Below are 19,921 nucleotides of genomic sequence, written 5' to 3' on the forward strand. Positions count from 1 at the left end.
ACATTTCCAATACAAAAGACAGTTGCAGCTGGGAAAAGTAGTGAGGAAGTGAGGAATGCATTTTCCTGATGATCAAGAAGCAAGAGCAAATGTGTATGAGATATAAGTTCTTCTGAATTCTTATGGAAAAGCAGCATAAAAATGAAGTGCGTAATTTCCAAATGTGTGTTCTTTTTTTTTGAAATTCAACTCATTTGTTCTTTTACCAAAACTTCAGTCTAGTTCTACAGAATTCTACTAAAACTGGAACTCTGTAGCGAAGATAGTAGCCTTTGCTCAGTTCTTTATAATTTAAAAATATTATCTGTATTCTGCATTTAATGTTGTGAAAAGATTCCACCAAACTTTAGAAGATTTATTCTTCACTAGTGAGATATTTTATAAATGAAAATGTACTAAAATTCCTGGAAAACAATCATGTTCAGATTGTATTCCATATACCTACAACTAAGTCCCTCGTACTTTCAGTTGTGTCAAATGCCTTTTGCGTAATTATTTTATTCCTGTTCATGCAATAAACCCCAAAATTACACGCGGCCAATGCAGATCTAAATGTAGGCACACAAGAGGTGACATTAGCCCATTTTCAGTAACGAATTTGGAAACTAATACTGGCTTTGAATCACAAAAAATAGAGCAGATGATATCTAATATTAGGTTATCAAGACAAACCTTTGCCAATGCCCACTGGATTTCATTTTTGTTACTTCTGAATTACTCAGGCAATAGTCTGTCACCAGTCACTTGAGGCAATTATTCCAGCCCAGTGGTTCTCTCAGCTGGAATGTTTCTCCTGATGCGAAGTTTAACATTTTATTTTGTTGAAATTCACCCAGTTCATCCCTCACATATGCCTGAAGCGGCATTATAAATCTTTTTCTATTTTGAATCTAACCAAAATAGATGATATATTGAATATATAGTAATGAATACAGATGAATATATTTCCACCAATTAGTTTTTGCAGCCTTTAAGTATTTTTTCCCCCTCTCTTCTCTGCATGCCCATGGCTGGTCCACATTTCTTTGCTACTGAGCTAGTCACAACCGCAGCGGTCCTCTGATTTTTATCGCTGATCTTCAGCTGATGCTGGGCAAGTGCCACTGGACTAGGAATTAATCTTTAAAGAGATTCTATTAATCCCTAGTTTGTGACATGATGCAGCTACCATAAGAACCACAAATACACATTCATTTAACCATTTCCTTCCATGGACACCTAAAATTTTCACTCGTTTCTTTCATTTACCTATTTAGATGATATGTTAAAATGTCTTCAATGATTTTTTGACAGACTTCCTGTTTCCTGCTTCCTGTTTCTCCTAGTGAGGGATTCATGAAAGGGATAGCACAGCCTAGATAATTTAGAATAACCATGTGCAATTTCCTTGCTGCACTGCATCACATCTACTTAGAACCTAGGATATTTTGGGGAGGGGTGGTGGTGGTGGTGTAAGTAATTTTGTTTCCTTTCCCATTTCAGTTGTATTATTTTGCTGTTCTTTTCTTCTTCCTCCCCTCTTACTGACTTTCTGTTTGGGTATGCTTTTCTTTTTTTTTTCTATTTATAAAGAACTGTGCCAGCAGTTCATGTCATGTGGACAGTTGCCCATTGGGAACTCACTGCACTTTCTCCCATGTAGCAGTCACCAGCTGATAATAGCTTTTGGCCACTACTGCCAAAGGCTGCACAGGACCTGCCTAAGAAGAAGTGAAAGGTTCTGTAAGACAACTCTGATCCCTTGAACTACTGGTAAATTCTCCCAAAACAAATCTGAAATGACACAGTGTGCCAGTCACAGTTCCTATGGGTAGTACAGTCAAACCATGTTACCGTGCTCCTCCATCCATGTTGTATTCATGGATCATTTTGCTCACATCTGCTCATCAAGCAATCTCCCCTTATATAATACCGACCTTTAAACAGCTCAATCCTACAATGCTGCTTTGCCCTCTTTCGTTTTACCTTATACATTCAACCTGTTAGAGGAGCACCTAGCTTTGCAGTAGCTTCTGTGACACATTTAACAGCACAATTATGGATGACTTGGTAACCACCCATTGACTAAAAATAACCTAGAAACTGAAGACACACTTAGGTATTTATACTTAGATATCCCAGAGGAACCCTTCACAGCTCCTGTAGCTGGGGAAAACATGTATCTCACCAAACGCAGTCGGCTAGGAATCCTCAGGGGTGGAGGCGGGGGGACGCAGGGGAAGCGATAACATTGCACAGCTGAAAGATTTTCTAGACAACACTCTGCCAGATAATCCAACTCTTAACCAACTAGCTCCGCAATTAAGGTTTCCTACTGAGAACAATGACAGCATTATGACCTGGGGAATTTTCTACATAGAAAAACCCCAATGCATCTGGGATTACAAAATTTAGAGCCTTATAAAAACCCAGCTCCTACACTGATGGTATTTGCAACCAGTACAGATCCAACGGAACTAGTGCCAGTATGCATAGGAGAAAATATATGAGCTGTAATGAATGAGCTGCCAGTGAGGAGGGAGCCAGGGCAGCACATCCTGTGTGAAGAACCTGCAGTGCTGAAACTCATTCTTGCCTTCCAGACGATGGATATTCTTTTTTATACAAGATACACCAAGCTTTCACTCAACCTGTTCAGGAAGAAATATTCTAATGTCTGAAGAAAGAGACATCTAAATGATGTGATTTAATTTCTGTCATACATGATTATATATGTTATGGCTGCCTATGGATAGTTTTACATATTTTTAAGAGAAAACCAATTTCAGTATTAAATTGACAGAACCATACATGTCTTTATGGAGAACTTCTAATACTAAAGTGTCTGCCTGCCTATCCTTTCCCACTCCCAGTTTTTTTCCTGTTTGTCTATGGTCTTCATCTATTCCTGGTTTCAAAATACACCTTCATTCAACTAAAAAGGCCTGAATAGGTAGCAATTTAGATCCAGGAGGAGAAATACTAATTTCAAAGACAGAGTCTACAAGTAGGTGTAAGAAGCCTTTCTGCCTGCCTCCAGCATAAGACTATCGCCTTGAAATGGTAATGAAGTTTTCAAAGTCAGGTTGGATGGGGTAACCTGATCTAGTGAAAGATGTCCCAGCCCATGGCAGAGGGCTTGGACTTTACTTTGAAGGTCCCTTCGAACCCAAACCATTCTGTGATTCTATGATTCTATGACAATTCAAGACAGCATACAACTATTGAAACTTACAGTTAAGACTGGCGGGCAAGGTGTAGGCTTGAATGTTCCAATGCTTATAGGACTACTCACAAAAATCACAGTGAAATTGAGAGGGTTTATCTTTGTATTTTTACTTTTTTATATATTCTAAGATCATCTGGATTTTATAACACTTCTCAAAATACAATTTTTTACTCTTTTTTTTATTTTTTTTTTTTAGAAAGAAGGATTTGTATTATAACCAGGGTGATTAGACACATGAAATTAACTGAATTTAGTTATGAACCACAGTTTCCAGCCTCAATTCCTGAGGGTCTAGCCACTCACATTGAGTGAATAAGTTCTTAATTGAAAATGAGACCCATGGAGAAAACCATGCAAAATAAGCAGTGAATCTGTGAGTCAAGACACAGCAAACCTTTACAGAATGGCCAATGGCAGTGTTGTATGGAAAATTAGTAAGTTAATATATTTTGGGGGTTTTTTGCTTCCTCCAGCTTGGGTGGGGGGTGGGGGTGGATGGTAATAAAAAAAATTACCCAAATTCTACAAGAATGGATTCAACTATACAAACTCACAGTCACTGGCAAGTTAACAAATAAGCTCTTTGATCTATAGCTTGAACTTCAATCAGAGAACTTTCTTTACATTTATTTAGCTATTGACTTTCCATCTCAAAACCTGGGTATCACAAAAATTGATCAGGAGCTGAAGTCAAGCCACAATGGATACTTTAAATTCTTTCCATTAGCAATTCTTACTGTAGTAAGTAGGAACGGGAACTGCAGCAAAAATGGAGCATATCCAGAACAAAACAGGCACCTCCACAATTAGTCAGAATAGGTTCTGGGCCTATAAGGAAGAGACAATGACTGCCTCTGTAATATCTGAACGTGTTCGACGATATTACTGAGGGAAGAGGTACACTTTGGTTGCTAATAAGCTAGTGGAGGGGAAACAAATATTTTTCAGACAAATGTTAAATGCAGATGCTTTAAAAATTGTTCAAAACCTCAAATAAACAGTTGAGAATTGTTACATGCACAAAATGAACAATTATTAGATTTTAAGTATAAATTAAAATGGGTTTACCACTATGGCACTCTTTTTTTTTTTTAACCTGAAAACTGTCATGTTTTCAAGAGATCTATACCTGCATCAGACTGTGACATTAAAAGAGGCCCAGAATTTTATATAGTAAGTTTCTTCTGGGTCTGTGTTCAGGACTTCATTCCAAAATTACAAATTAGTAAAGGACAAAGTGAGTTTTAAATTTACAGTCTTAGAACACAAACTTGTTCGTCATTCTGAAATATAAACCAATAACTGTACAAGCCATTCATGTATAATATAGTTCACTAGTTCTTGACAGTAAAGAAAAGAAAAGCATTAGCCAGTCTCTAGCTATTATTAGATGTGGCCAGTTAATACCAAATGGTATAAGACATATTTTGTTCAGTAGGATGAAAATGGATTACTGCAAGCTAATTTGAGATTTATTACTAGACTGTGGAATTAACACACTGGAGGCCCATCTATGTACACCTGGGGTGAGATAATGGCAGGAACTGCAGATTAATATAACCTTCCCTTGCATGCACAACCTATTCATTATTTGCTTGTCTGTTTGTTTTTGTGGGAGGTTTATTTCTTCTATTTAGCAGATACATTGGGCAGCCTATAGCTAATACAGTTAATGAAGTAGTCACTGTATAGCAGCTTTTCCCAAAACTTTTTGTGAAAAACATGTCTTAAAAGGGAAGCAACCTCTTTGGTTTTGTTTTGAATTATGCTGTTCTAATAGAAACCATTTTTTCTGCATGCTTACATTGTTTTAAAATAGAAAGCTTTAACTACAACATGAAATGGAGCATCTGAGACTTTGGCATTAAACAAAAATCCAAATATTAAAATAGTACTCTTGGCACATGAGGCAGTGACAGAAAAGAGCCTGAACTAACTTCTGTAAAAATTCTGGAGATACTGTAGCTGATTCAGCTGGATTTCAGCTGGATAAAACATTGCAAAGAGCATTACACAAACACTGTAGGAGGTAGAACTCCTTCTCTACAGCAGAATATACACTCTCCCTGGACATTGCTTAACCTTAAATAGAGAAGGAGTAAAGTGGATCATGGACCCCTCTACGCCTGCTCCTGGGAGGTTTTAACATCACATCTGTGCTGTACTGTCCCAATAATCATAATTCTTAGCAGGCATTTGAGAAAGATACAGAAAGCTTTCTCTGATTTCTTCACTTAAGGCACACTCAGCGAAAGCCACACCCCAACACCCCATGTCTATACTGTTCTTTATACACAGGTTCAAATTCACTAGCCCATAGGTTTTTAGTTGCTTGTGTCCATATATGAAAGGGAAGATGAGTCATGATAGCTAATTATTCCTGACAACAAAAGTGTGTAAGGTAATATGTAGGCAGTAGAGATAATCTGGGAAATACGGCTTAAATGCAAGTTTAAGTCTTAAAGTAGTATATTGGTTGTCATCCCTGCAGAAATAGCTTTGGCCTTAAAATCACAGTAAAAATCTGAGTATGATTTACCTCACCAGTATACTAATATAATGGTAATATTATGACATTATATTAGTATAATATTATACATTGAATGGCTGCTATAGTAAAAGTAGACATATCAGAAGTGGGTAATGATGACTTAAAGTTTTTATGTATGAATTACCACATACAGATTAGATACCATATTTAATTATTTTTTTTTTAAAAAAAACTTGTTACCTTATTTTTTTAACAAGAAAAAAATACTTGCTTTTGTTTTACATTTCAGAGGAAACTGGTATAGTCTATTCTGTCAGTAATCACATAATAACAGGTCAGTAACACAGTTTATAAACTATATGCTCTTAATCCATGCCATACTGCTTTGAGAATGTGTCAACACTCAGTGATTTCCTTACCCAGCTCAAAAGCATCTTGGAAGCACCCCGGGCAATGTCTCATATACAGCCATTGAGGGTTATCCGCTCCAAAATAGCTGTTATAATCTGAATGGAAGAACCATAAATGATTCAATTGAAATCACGTCTGAAAATGCAAAAGGAAATGAACACAGAATAAACTACAACATTAGGGGGTCTAACAGCCCATACACCTGAAGATTTAGAATTGAAGACTTTGGCATTTCCCTTTACAATCATTGTACTGTATGTAACAGCTACTTTAAGACGCCGAGAACAATATTCATAAAATTGACCTTTGCTGATTTTAGAGGAGTTTTTTGCATCATTTCAGATCGAAGTTAACCAAACACATCCAACGGCACTGGACATAGCTGAAACTTGGTAAAAGTCTCTCTCCCCCCCTCTGTCCTCTCTTTGAAAAAGGTCAAGTATTCATATCTTCACTATAAAGGAGATATAATATATTACATACCACTCATCTAGTTATACCCTTCATAGTAAAACCATGTTAAATAAAAACTTAAAATCCAATGCCACCAAATACTGGATCCAAAACCAGGTTGCTTTGTTGTTTGTTGGATTTTTGTATTTCTTTTATGATAAAACAATGCCAGATATTTTTTTTCCCCCACAGAGAACTAGAGAAATTCTATAAAACCAGAACAAATCGATAAAACCTGAACAAATCAAACTCCCAAAACACATGACAATAACTTCCAGAAATGAGGGACTAGCAAAAATGCTAACTAGAATAACTGTTATAGTTTAAAAGGATATTTTAGATTTATTTTGAATGCAAAGCACATTTTATATTGTTTTCTTCTCTTTGCTTACACATAACAGGTTTGGTTTTTTCTTCTGTTAGGAACCCCTTGGTTTTAAAATATTTTTCTTTTCGTACTCACTTCAGAACAATAGAGAGGAGATATAAGAAGCAAGTGTATACTTTATGTAGTAAACTGAAATATCAGATAGTATGAGCAAGATAACATCTAATGTTATATTAAGTATTGCCTGAGGGATCAGCAAGGGAGAAGTTGTTCCACTGATATAAACATGTGCAACTGGCATCAATCTTAAAGACATGCCATAGGTATAAGGTGGTTATCAATACTGCTGTCCTACCAAAGTGGGCAGAATCAGTATATGACCACTGACCTCCCACTGAGAGAAATAGCTGCAATATACTTTGCCATAAGGAAAAGGCCTTTACCCTTTCCAGATTCTGTACCCAGCTGCTTCTCTTACAGAAAACCATGCTCAAGAAAGAAGACATTAAAACATAGTAATGCGACCATAATAGCTTCAGTACGTTTCGAAGTTTTCTTTTCCTTTTCCAGATACACTGCCAAAGTATTTTCCTTTTGACAGACACAACATAGGACAAAATATTTTTAACACTAATTTGAATTTTCTACTGTTTGTGGTGCTCATCTTTTTTAATTGGCTGACTATCAGAACTGAGTTTTGTAAACAGGCATCTTTTGGTTTTTTAAAACTGTTTTTTCAAACTATATTAATCTTTATCATCCTCATTATTTTTTGTGTGATGCACAGTGTATCAAAGAGGCTTAGTTTGACAGAGAATGTAAAGTATTTCCTATTTTTTAAGAAGATAAAAGTAATCCTTTGAGTTACATTTTTTTCCTAAATATTTTGGTACAGATTTTACAGTCACTGCAGTAGTGAGTTACATTTTTTCCTAAATATTTTGGTACAGATTTTACAGTCACTGCAGTAGCCTCCTATAAATATATATCTGTGCAGGAAATTTTTGGTAATTTGGTAATTAAGGATTTTACTGAAATAATGCCTAATAAACAGAAAAATAAGCTAAAAGCTGAAAAGATGTGTTATGGTTTAAAAAAAAACAAGGGAAAATAACGTTTCATTAAGAAATGTCAATGATCCTTGATGTCAATGATACATTTTATTCAGTCCTGCATCAAGTTATAGTACAAAATCTGGAATTCTGATTAAGAAACCCCTAATACAGGTCCTGCATTTACTGACAAACTGAAAGAAAAGATGGCTCTAGTACTTCCTCCAAGGTCATGACAGGTCCATCCCTATGAGTACGAAATCAAGCAAAGAGGGCAGGAGACCTGCATGGATGGACAAGGAGCTTCTGGCAAAACTCAAACAGACGAAGAAACTTTATGGGATGTGGAAAAAGGGACAGGCCACTTGGCAGGAATGCAGGAATGTTGTCAGCACATGCAGGGAGGTGATGAGGAAAGCCAAGGTCCATTTGGAATTAAACCTGGCGAGGGACGTCAAGGAAAACAAGAAGGGCTTCTTCAAGTACATCAGTAGCAGAATGATGACTAGGGAAAATGTGGGCCTGTTACAGCATGAGGTGGGTGCCCTGGTGACGATGGATACAGAGAAGGCAGGGTTACTGAATGCCACCTTTTCTTTGGTATTTACTGCCAAGGCTGGCCCTCAGGTTTCCCAGACCCTGGAGGCAAGAGAGAAAGTCTGGAGAAACGAAGACTTTTCCCTGGTTGAGGAGGATGATGTTACAGTTCACGTAGGCAAACCTGACACCCACAAATCCATGGGCCCCAGTGGGATGCACCCCCAAGTGCTGAGGGAGCTGGCAGATGTTATTACTAAACCACTCTCCATCATCTTTGAAAGGTCATGGAGGATAGGAGATGTGCCTGAGGACTGGAGGAAAGCCAGTGTCACTCAAGTCTTCAAAATGGGCAAGAAGAAGGACCTAGGAAACTACAGGCTGGTCAGCCTCACCTCCATCCCTGGAGAGGTCATGGGACAGCTCATCCTGGAGGTCATCTCAAAGCATGTGGAGGAAAAGAAGGTCATCAGGAGCAGTCAACATGGATTCACCAAGGGGAAATCATGCCTGACCAACCTGATAGCCTTCTGTGATGGAATGACTGGCTGGGTAGATGAGGGGAGAGCCTTGGGAGAGTCTTGGATGTTTTCTGCCTTGGCCTCAGCAAGGCTTTTGACACTGCCTCCCATAACCTCCTCATAGGTAAGCTCAGGCAGTGTGGGTTAGGTGAGCAGACAGTGCGGTGGGCTGAGAACTGGCTGAATGGCAGAGCTCAGAGGCTGTGATCAGCAGCGCAGAGTCCAGCTGGAGCCCTGTAGCCAGCGGTGTTCCCCAGGGTCAGTGCTGGGTCCGGTCCTGAGCAACTTACTCATCAACGACCTGGATGAAGGGACTGAGTGCACCTTCCAGAACTTTGCTAATGACACAAAACTGGGAGGAGCAGCTGATTCACCAGGAGGCCGCGCTGCCATTCAGCCAGGCCTGGACAGGCTGGAGAGCTTAATGAAGTTCCACAAAGACAAGTGTAAGGTCCCGGACTTGGGGGGGAGCAACCCCACGCACCAGTACAGGCTGGGGCTGACCTGCTGGAAGGCAGCTCTGCAGAGAAGGACCCGGGAGTTCTGGTGGAAATTGACGATGGGCCAGCAGGGTGCCCTTGTGGCCAAGAAGGCCAATGGGATTGGTATTACGAGGAGTGTGGCCAGAGGATTGAGGGAGGTGATCCTCCCCCTCTGCTCTGCCCTGGTGAGGCCACATCTGGAGCGCTGTGTCCAGTTCTGGGCTCCCCAGTTCAAGAGAGACAGGGAACTACTGGAGAGGGTCCAGCAGGGGACTACAAAGAGGATGAGGGGACTGGAGCATCTCCCTTCTGAGGAAAGGCTGAGGGAGCTGGGGCTGTTCGGCCTGGAGAAGACTTAGAAGGGCTCTTATCAATGCATACAAATATCTTAAGGGTGGGTGTCAAGAGGATGGGGCCAGGGTCTTTCCAGTGATGCCCAGTGACAGAAGGGGTAATGGGCACAAACTGCAGCACAGGGAGTTCCATCCGAATATGAGGAAGAACTTCTTTACTTTAAAAGTGACAGAGCACTGGGACAGGCTGCCCAGCGAGGATGTGGAGTCTCCTTCTCCGGAGACATTCAAAACTCACCTGGATGCAATGCAGTGCACCCTGCTTTGGGTGAACCTGCTTTAGCCCAGTTTGTACTAGATGATCTCCAGAGGTCCCTTCCAACCCCAACCATTCTGTGATTCTGTAGAATAGAGGATAACATCAACCCCATTCAATCCCCAATACTCATAGAGAGAAAAAAAAAATAATTAAAATTACAAAGCTTTCTTCTTCTACATTGTGAGGAAAGTCCAGATATAGCTTGAAGCAATATTCATCTTGAGAAGCCATCATCAAAAAACATTTCCACTATAACTCATACAGGAGCTTTATTAAAAACAATCCTATTCAGTATATATTCAAACAATAGTGGAGGGATGGACTTCACAGCAAGCAAGCAAACCCATTAGCTGCAGAACAAATGAGGCCTGATCTGTATGTTTACATTTTGTAATAGACTGCAAGCTTTGATTTCCTACAGTAGGATGTTTTTAAGACCATGTCAATTCTCTATATTTAGTGTGGTAGGAGAGGACATAGTGTTTGTTCCCACCATTGGGACATCTATAGGGTTTCTGACATCTAATGATCACCTATTTCCATAAACGTTTTGAAATTTACATTTGATACTTCTGTCTCTCTGAGAAATTTTGTTGAACTCATCCCCTAAATTAGGACATTTCAAATGGAAGCACAACAGAGAGATTGTTTCCTGAGCCTCGAAAACAGCAGAGCCCTCTTCACTGTCCTCAGGGACTGCTCACACTCTTCCAAATCTCATTTCCATAATTTGTCAGCTGCCAATAATTTCTACAAATACAACCAAACCAAAACAAAATCTTTTATGAAGTCTTTGCAGCATCTATTCCCCTAGGTTGGAAATCTCTCACCAACAAGTCTCTCTACAAAAGCCTTGGGGATACTGAATTTCCTTTTTTCTTCTCCTTGGTATTAATGCCATGAGCCCCATATTCGGATTTTAATACTGTACAGCACTCAGCCAGGCAAATTATAAAATCAAATTACAGTGGCTTACCAATTTACCTCCCATCAGCTCTAAAGCAATACCTTGTTAACCTGCGGTAACTGAGTTGTGTGTCTGAACTGAACACGTATGAGTGAAGGTTATTTCAGAAAGAAAGGACAGGCTGAAAGAGCAGCTTATATCCACAAGGAAAAAATGGGGTAGACATTTGAGCAAACTGTTTAACTTTAAAGGCAATTAGGCAATGGAATGACTTGCCTGAGGAGGTAGTTTAGACAATGTAATGAGAAGTGCTTAAAATAGAATAAACTATTTGCGAGACAGATACAGATGTAAATAATCCTCCATGTTTTGAACTGGATGAATCAGGAGAGGTATCTTTTCTATTCAAATGTCTGACTATAAAAATTCTATTCTCTTTCTTTGGGAACAGCTTTCAAACTTATGACTGTTTACACCTGTTCTGAATACTAAAGTGAAACTGCACTCCAAAAGGCAGATTAACCTCACTGTATCATTATAAAGTAGATTTATTCATAACAAGCTTCTATGAAAAACTTCCAGCGAAAAAAGTCCTTAGTCAGGGAGATGCACATTGTTGCAAAAATGGATTGTTTCTCTAAGTGCTTATATGGCCCCATTGCTATAGTATCCAAGCGCCTTACAAACAGTAATGAATGTATACTCACAACACCCCTGGGAGATAGAGATAGTATTATTAGCTAATGCACAAAGAGTGGCTTGTCCAAAGTCACACAGAAAGTCTGTGACACAGCCAAGACTCAAAACTGTAATTTCCTGCCCACTGCTGTAACCATGACTATATTCTCCTGCCCATATACAGCATTTCAAAATATGTTACATATAACCTCAGATCTTTACACAATAAGCTTTTCTGTTCAGCTGCAGATCCAACTGCTCACTTAATAAATAAAAATAACTTTGTTTATCGGGAACCTTCATTACAGCAACAAATTTGCAGGTTACTGAAACAATGACAGTTATATGGGCCATAACCGGTTCTGATATATGAGAGCAGTGAAAGAGAATTCCCTGATCATCACATTCAGAGCAGGAGGCATCATATCAAGAACACAATTTTGATACCAAAATATTTTCCTTCAGATAATGTAAAGTGTTACATTATACAGAGAAGTGTGGTTTTGAGGGAAAAAAACCCCAACAAACCAACCAAAAAAAAAGGGATAGCTGTATTCCTTATATAGTTCCTTTTGGATAAACTACTTCTATAATAAGACATATAAATTATTTTAGTATTTTCAATTTTAATGAGGTCAAATCTGGAGGGACAATTGCAGTAAGTGTATTTACCCCTGAATAGCATAGAAAATAATTTGGCTTATACATTTAATATAATAATGTAAATATGTGATATATTTTTTTTTTTTTATTTATTTATTTATATAGTTTTGAAGTCCTTTAGATACATTTTAATGAATTCAGAGATCAGATCAAATGAGAACAGGATTCTTCTGAATCAGGAACACAGCAACCTGTCTTTCCTTTTGGCAGGGGGGAAGCATAGGCATTACATTTTTCCTCAAATGATAAACAATTAAAAAAGAGAAAACAGAGGATAACTGCATAAATAATGGAAAAGGATATGAAGGTGTAGTAGATCATAAAGTGCATAATGATTAAAAAAATCCAATATCTTTGCAACAAAGTGAAGTATAATTTTGGAATTCATCAGCAGAAAGAAAAGATGCAGTAAGCAGTGTCTCCTGAACTTCACTCCTGAAGTTCCAACAACAGCACTTTTCTCAGTTTTTGCTTTCATGTTTTAAGAAGGATGTAGATAAATTAGACCTGGTTTTAATTAGAGCTACCAGTATAGTAAAGGGGATTTACGTTAGATGCTAACGGAAAACAGCCCAGCTACTAGGACAATTAAGTGATGGAACAAATTATCATTGATAGGGAATCCACATCTTGACATGTGTTTAAGAACAAGTTAAATAAATATCCATTAGGGGTGATCCTAATACACATAAGATGGTAAACTAGATTGGGTCCTCAGATCCATTTCAGTCTAACACATATATTTAATCACTGTACAAATAATATGAACAGTTATTCAGACCACTTATTTTCCAAGAACTTCCATTCTAGAATACTTTATTGCCTCCTCTTTCTCTCACTCTCTCTCCCACCTCTCTCTTTCCCTTTTTCTTCCTCTCTCCTTCTCTCCCTCCACCATCAGCTCTATCTCTCCTTTTCTGTCTTTCTCTCTTCCCTCCTCCTTTCATCCCTCCCTCTATTCTTTCTATATGCTTTTAAAGTGGCACATCCCTAGCTGGACTGGAAATTCCTTAGGTGTCCATCTTTAGCAACCTTAGCATGTTAAAGAACATTGTATTCTGATATGATCCAGATATCTGTTCCCTATAACACTAAATCAAGATCCAAATTTAGGTAAAATTTGATTTAAGTTCCTATCATGCCATCACTAAAGGACCAGAAAAATGCAATGACTTGTTTTTTCTAGGTAATTTTTATTACCATTTTTATTACCATTGAGTAATAGAAAAAAATTAAGATAGACTGTACATTAGCAAAATTATCAGATTACAGAAACAGAGACTCTTGCTATTAAAAGGGCTTAGGTGCTCAGTGAGGTTGCAGGAATAGCTTTTATTTTCCTTTGGTTCTCCTGAGTCCAGGGCAAGGGTTTCTTTGCTCTTCCTGTAAGCTACCTGCTTACATTTGCACAGGCAAAAAACCTACTCTGATTCAATGTGGTGAGTATAGATTGTTCTATTTCATAAAAGCCAAACAAATATCATATGAAAGACAACAAACTGGTGTCCTGTACCATCAGTTTGTCTCTTTTGAGACTGTTGAAACAGGGACAGACAGAGAAATCTCTGGATGGAGATAACTGGAACTGCACTCAAATAAAAGAACAATAGTATGAAATAGTTCCTAGTTCCAGGTGGGATACAGTGTTTTAACAGTCAAACAGGAGTGGAGGAAATGTTTCTAAGGAAGAACTAAAGGAAGACTTTAAATTTGGAGAACCCTTTTGGAGATCCCTCTGACTGCCTTCTAAAAATGAGATCAGACCATGCTATCTGGTTAGAAAAGGTTACTGTATTATTAATTCTACTTTGTCCCCAGAGATATACTGTGAACTGGGATAAACTATTCAGTTATCTGAACTTATACAAAGGCCATAATAACATCAACAAGTGTATTTTCACTTTTTGAAATGGCAGCCTACATAGCTGCCACTAAGAAGGAATATGGTCCCTTATACAAACAATTCACTGGAGTACAGTTTATTAGAATGTCTATATTTATGTGCAGTTTAGAAGTTACTTTATAAAGAAATCATTAAAAAATAATGCACCATTTGGCAAGTCCAGAAGTGAACACATGGAGCAAAGCCCTCACTCAAGGAGAAAATGAACCTTTGCCTAGAATGTGGAGGAACCTGCAGGATGCTTTTCAGAAAATCTGGAAAGAAAGACTACTGAAGCTAAAAGCGGGTACCAGAGAGCCCACTTACAAGATGTTAGCAAGGGCCCTCTGCTGTGAAATTTGTGGTGTGCTTGGCCAAACACTAATGAAGAAAGCCACAGGAATCCCATACTGGAAACTGGAAGTTAAGCTGTTAAATATGAACATATGGAGCTAGGCAAGCTGTGGGAGTCCCAACTAGTTGTGATGGTTTAGACAATAGCACTTGTTCCTCATAGGCAGATTGTATCAACAAAACGAGCTTCAGTATCAGTTAAAATGGATGGCTTCACTTAAAACAGGCAATCACCATCAACATAACCAGCAAAGGGAATGATGACTCAGTGAACGAAGAAATGATAAAATGTTATTTGACATTTGGTCATGAGCAGCATTGTGCTAATTTTACCAGGATCTAACAGATTGTTGACAACATAGAGGTAAGATCTTAGAGAATGGCAGACGCAAAGCAAATTAATTCTTTCTTGTGAAAGGTCTCACTTTAATTGTCTGCATTATAATCTCCAATCTGGCAAACAAATTCTAAAAGACAGTCTGAATTCTAGTTGTGGGGTGGTTTTTTGTTGGGTTTGGTTTGTTCTGTTTCTGTGCTTGACTGTGGGAAAGCACACAGTCCCGAGTTTTGCTCAGAAAACAAGGGCCCGATGAATGAGAAAAATCTGGGGAATTACTAGTAGCTGTCACATAGAAGCTCAAAGTGAAAACAGGAGAGTGCCTCATGTAGCCGCATTTCACTGGGAAATACATATAATTTCCTCTGATTTCACAGCATCACAGAATCATAGAATAGTTGAAGTTAGAAGGAACCTCTGGAGATCATCTAGTCAAATCTCCCTGCTCAGAGCAGATTCAACTGGTGATGCAGGTCATTCCGGACTGCTAATCCATCAGGATGTGGATCACCACACTCTTGGTGAACAACCTGTTCCAATGTTCAATCACCCTTACAGTTTAAAAAAAAACCCACGTATCTAATGTTTAAATGGAATTTCTTGTATTTCAGTTTATGCCCATTGTCACTTGTTCTGTCATAATAATTTAGGCAAAAATTAATCAAAATGGAAGAAATCACAGCTGACAGCAAAACTATATGTAAGTAAAATTGTTGAGCCTTTCTTGAAAGGAAGGATACTTCATATCACGCCTAGTATTAATTTCAGTGAACTGCAAAATTTAACTAACCGCACTGTCTGTGGTTAAAGTCATAATTATGTTCATACTCATGTGCAGTAGTATATGTATAATGACATAGTTCAGTCTACAGGAAGAAGTACCTTAACAAAATAACTGCTGTTAATCTTAGAAAAATAATGTATATCCAGCTGTTTCCATGAAGATGGTGCTACTATGTCTTGTCAGATCCATCCTAAGGAAATCAGTGAATAATTCAGTCACAAGTTGGGAACTCAAATGGAACCCAACGGGCACAGAATTATGCATCTTGTATTCAAGTGCTAAGCATACAGACCAAACTATTATGGTCTGGTTTTCCGTCTGCACCACAGGGGATGTGGGACGGCAAATAATTCAAGTCGAAGCCAAGAAAAAGGATAAAGAAATAATGCAGTAACATGACCCTTCTTCATGTTACTCCAGTTGCAGTAAAAGCTACACCATGACAGTAAGTGAAACCAAAGAAATTCTATTAAACCTGTACATAGCATATATTTGGATTAAGTTTTATTGTAGTCCACCCAATTTTAGTTATAAATTGATGGACTTCAGTAAATTAAAGTAAGTAGCGATGGAATTAAAATGTATTCCAGATAAGAAACTGAGGCCCACAGTTCAATCAGAGAGCCAAAAAAAGCTAGAAATAACCAGGATATTGTAAAATGATGTTATTGGGCTGGTCACCTACTTTCTCAGTTAAATTTTGCATTTCTTGCATTTGAGTTACCTTTGGTGTGTAGGACTAGTTTTATGATCTTGCCTTTTGTGGTTGCATGAAAAGGTACAGTATGTGCAGATAAGAATTTTCATAGAAATGCAAGTGACATGCAACAGTAGGGATTGCCTGGGAATAGCTAAACTGGAATAAAATCTTCTGAAAGATAAAGACATCTTAGAAAACTCCAGTGCCTATCTGCTCTGAAACCTACTGTGATGCCACTTGAGAAATAAGGTGAAGATTGTGAGACTTCTCTGTTATACTTACACTAGAAAAATAAAAATTTTTAAGCCTGGAATATGGAAGATTTATATTGTTACAGAATATAGTACATTCCGTTATGGTGAGCAGGTATACTTATAGTATACTTCTGGTATTAAAACATAAGTTGCAAGACCATCTTAGTTCACCTCTTTGTGATCCTGCCACTATTACAGTAGGATTTTTTTTTGCTCTTTCCCAAAAGTTAATTAGTTGTGTTTAGGAATTTAATACATATGTTGCATTCAATACGGTAAGAATGAATGATTCAGATTCATAACATGCAAAGTCTCACATCACATAACAGACAACCGTACATTCCTTGTAGTCAGGTAATGGAACTAACCAAAACAGGTTCTTTGATCTATGTTATTAAATAAGTGCAGTTGACACTGAGTCAATGTAAGACTAGAGGAGAACCATAAAACACTATTCCAGTTCAATTGTGACAGGGATCTGTATTATCCTTGATCTACATCTTAGTGAAAAGAGAAAGTGATGGCTGTAGCTGTCCACAGATTAAGGAAGAATTGATTCCTTGGAGTTAAGCGATGCAGTCACAAATTTCTGGAGAAGTTACTTCAGCAAATAATCACAACTATATAATGTAAAGCTTTCAGTAACAGTCAGAAGGACTTGGTTCCAATAAATAATACTTTTATGGGGGGTCTTGCTCTTATTTCTGACATAAGAAATGATTTCTAACAGAAGAAGGTGGCAGAAGTGCTGGTGTTCAGCTTAACAGTAGCATGCAATACTAGCTAACACATGTATCTACAGGCCAGCCTGGCAAAGACATTTCTTTTGTGGGCTTCCACGTCCACAGAAATGACTCTGCAGTCAACTCCACATGCATTCTGGAAATAGGCTAAGTGGATAATTTGTTCCTGCTCCAAAGCTTTATACAGTATTTATGTTATATGCTCAGTATGAAAAAGACACCTACCTGATTTTCTAAGAAACAGAGATTTTCAAAACACTGACAAAAGCCTGAACCAAGGCAGCTAACCAATAACCAAGGCAGTGGTTATTGCTAAAACTGGAGGTTTAAGGCAACATTTTAAAGCCAGTGAGAAACATATATATATAGCATATGAAAAGTGAAAAGATCAATAGGACTTTCAAATTTTGCTTGAAATATCAGACATTAAATTCTTAATGATTGAGTAAATGGGTTAAGGAAAATTCAAGCAAAGTGTTAATTGAATCTTTAAAATTCTGCTGGTTTTATTTTATTCAAGTAAAGCTTAATAGTTCGAACTTTTTGTCAGTACTGAGTAACATAACAGAGTAAAAAATATATTGCATTACATCCCAAACCAAGGGATTTGCAGGAAGTTGAAGGAAAATATCACATCATGCTATAAATTAATGCAACAAATTAAAGGGGGGGTGGGGGGTGGGGGGAAGAAAGAAACAAAACAAAACTACAGCCAATATCTTAGTTTGCTTCTTCTCCCAAGCATTAAAGCAGAAACATTTAAAGGAAGGACTTTGTCGCAGCCTTCCAGAACGACAGGTTTGCATGACCTCAGAGGATACAGTGTGTTCCATAAAGAAGAAAACGACTGCAAATAATTGTTTATAATCAATCCTTTATTATAAATGCACTTCTAAAGACTTTTCATTGATCATTTCTATATAACGATTCTATTCTAACCATTTCTCTACCCCTGGCACGCAGGTTCCCGGTGAGGCAATGCTGCTGGTGCTGCCATGAGCTGTCCTTTCAGCACCACCACCCACCACATCACGAGCAACCCTACTGCCTCAACTCCTCCAATTAACTCCAGCAGTTAATTACCTTATGAAACAAGAAGAGTGCTGCCGCCATTTTCAGACTTCAGAGATATAAGTATAAAAGACACAAGTTAAATTATTCAAACGGAAATTTGAGTGACACGCATGTAAAAATACTCATTTACAATGAACGAGAAACAATGGTAATTTTATAAAGTACTATTTTTATAGGAGACAACAAAGAAATTCCTTTAGAACTATCTATTTGTTAAACCTACATGTATTTGAAAATCCTGTCAGAGTTGCAAAGCAAGAAATCATTTCAGTTTAACAACTAAGCATGCATAATAAAATACCCTTAAAAAGCCAGCTAATTATACCAGATCCCACGTTATAAAAATTCATTGTTTATGTAGGCAATGAGTGTAGATTTTCCTTCCAAAAACTTTAAGTGTTTATGTGACAAAAAAAATCCTTCTCTTTAAGCACTAATAAGATGCTCTGCAGCAGCGTCTTTGATATGCTGCAGGACTATGTTTCTCAGTAAGTTGAAGAAAATGGAAAAAAAAATATTCTTGGACTGTAAATCGACTACCTTCCACCACACACACACACACCCCTCCCCCCACCCTTTTTTTTTTTTTTTTTTTTTTTTCCTTTGGGTCAACTATGCATGTACATGATGAGAAGAGATTAAAAAGTCCAGCACTAACACCACATTAAGACTCTATCTTGACCATAGAAATAGTTCCAAAGGTGATGTCTTCTTCTTTTGCATGTTTATACCTACAAACATTCCTTCAAATTTCAGATGTAATTGAAGTATAATAGCTAGGACAGAATTATGTTTACTCCCTTTTGATATAATGAAGAGATTGTTCATGCTGGAAAGTTCAGAACTCCACCTTGTGGTGATAATTTTAACTATATGTTGAACGAACTGGGGAGAAGCAAAATCACACTGAAATGCACACAGAGAAAGCAGAAGAAATTCAGGTCTGAACTATGTTGAATAGATTCTGTAGAGGTTTGTTTGGAAAAATTTGCTAAATCACTCAAGATATGTGAGGCAAAGCAAAACCATAGACAGTTTTCTTTATTTTGGGAACAAATTTGAAGAACAATGTAATGTGTAACATTCACTGTGAAGGTAGATAGGCTTCCATCACTGCTCCACTTTTTCTGTCAAGCCAAATGCCTGAAAATTAGCACATGCCTATATTTACAGTAACCACTCTATGGGTTCCTTTAGTTTTCTTCTAGCAACAAGTGTTAAACATTCTACTGGACTTGTTTATAGAAATCCAGACTGACCATCTCCCACCAGAAACTACAATGAATAGCAGGCGATCAACAACACAGATTTCATAACTCAGTGTTCCTATATAAAAAGCAAATACTCTTCCAGTAAAATATCTATCCTTTTTTATTACTAAAACAATATGCAGGAAACAGAGGATCTAAGCCTCTGGAAATTTTCTCCGATTTAAACCAAAATGATCATA

The 19,921-nt window shown here is 37.8% G+C and overlaps 1 protein-coding gene across 5 annotated transcripts in view; it reads right to left on the reverse strand.

Moving 5' to 3' along the window:
- Positions 1-19,921, reverse strand: part of TAFA5 (TAFA chemokine like family member 5) — a 443,592-nt gene that overhangs the window by 327,333 nt on the left and 96,338 nt on the right. For 4 of the 5 annotated variants that reach the window (XR_008732599.1, XR_008732598.1, XR_008732600.1 and 1 more), the window contains exon 2: positions 6,119-6,205. The exons of the other annotated variant lie outside the window; for it this stretch is intronic. Coding sequence is in view for 1 of the 4 variants with exons in the window: in XM_027815445.2 (XP_027671246.1) it covers positions 6,119-6,205 (87 nt within the window). In the remaining 3 variants the exon portion in view is untranslated. The remainder of the gene's footprint in view (positions 1-6,118; positions 6,206-19,921) is intronic. 5 annotated transcript variants of the gene reach the window in all.

Source organism: Falco cherrug, chromosome 5, assembly GCF_023634085.1.
Source record: "Falco cherrug isolate bFalChe1 chromosome 5, bFalChe1.pri, whole genome shotgun sequence".
NCBI classification, from domain to species: Eukaryota; Metazoa; Chordata; class Aves; order Falconiformes; family Falconidae; genus Falco; species Falco cherrug.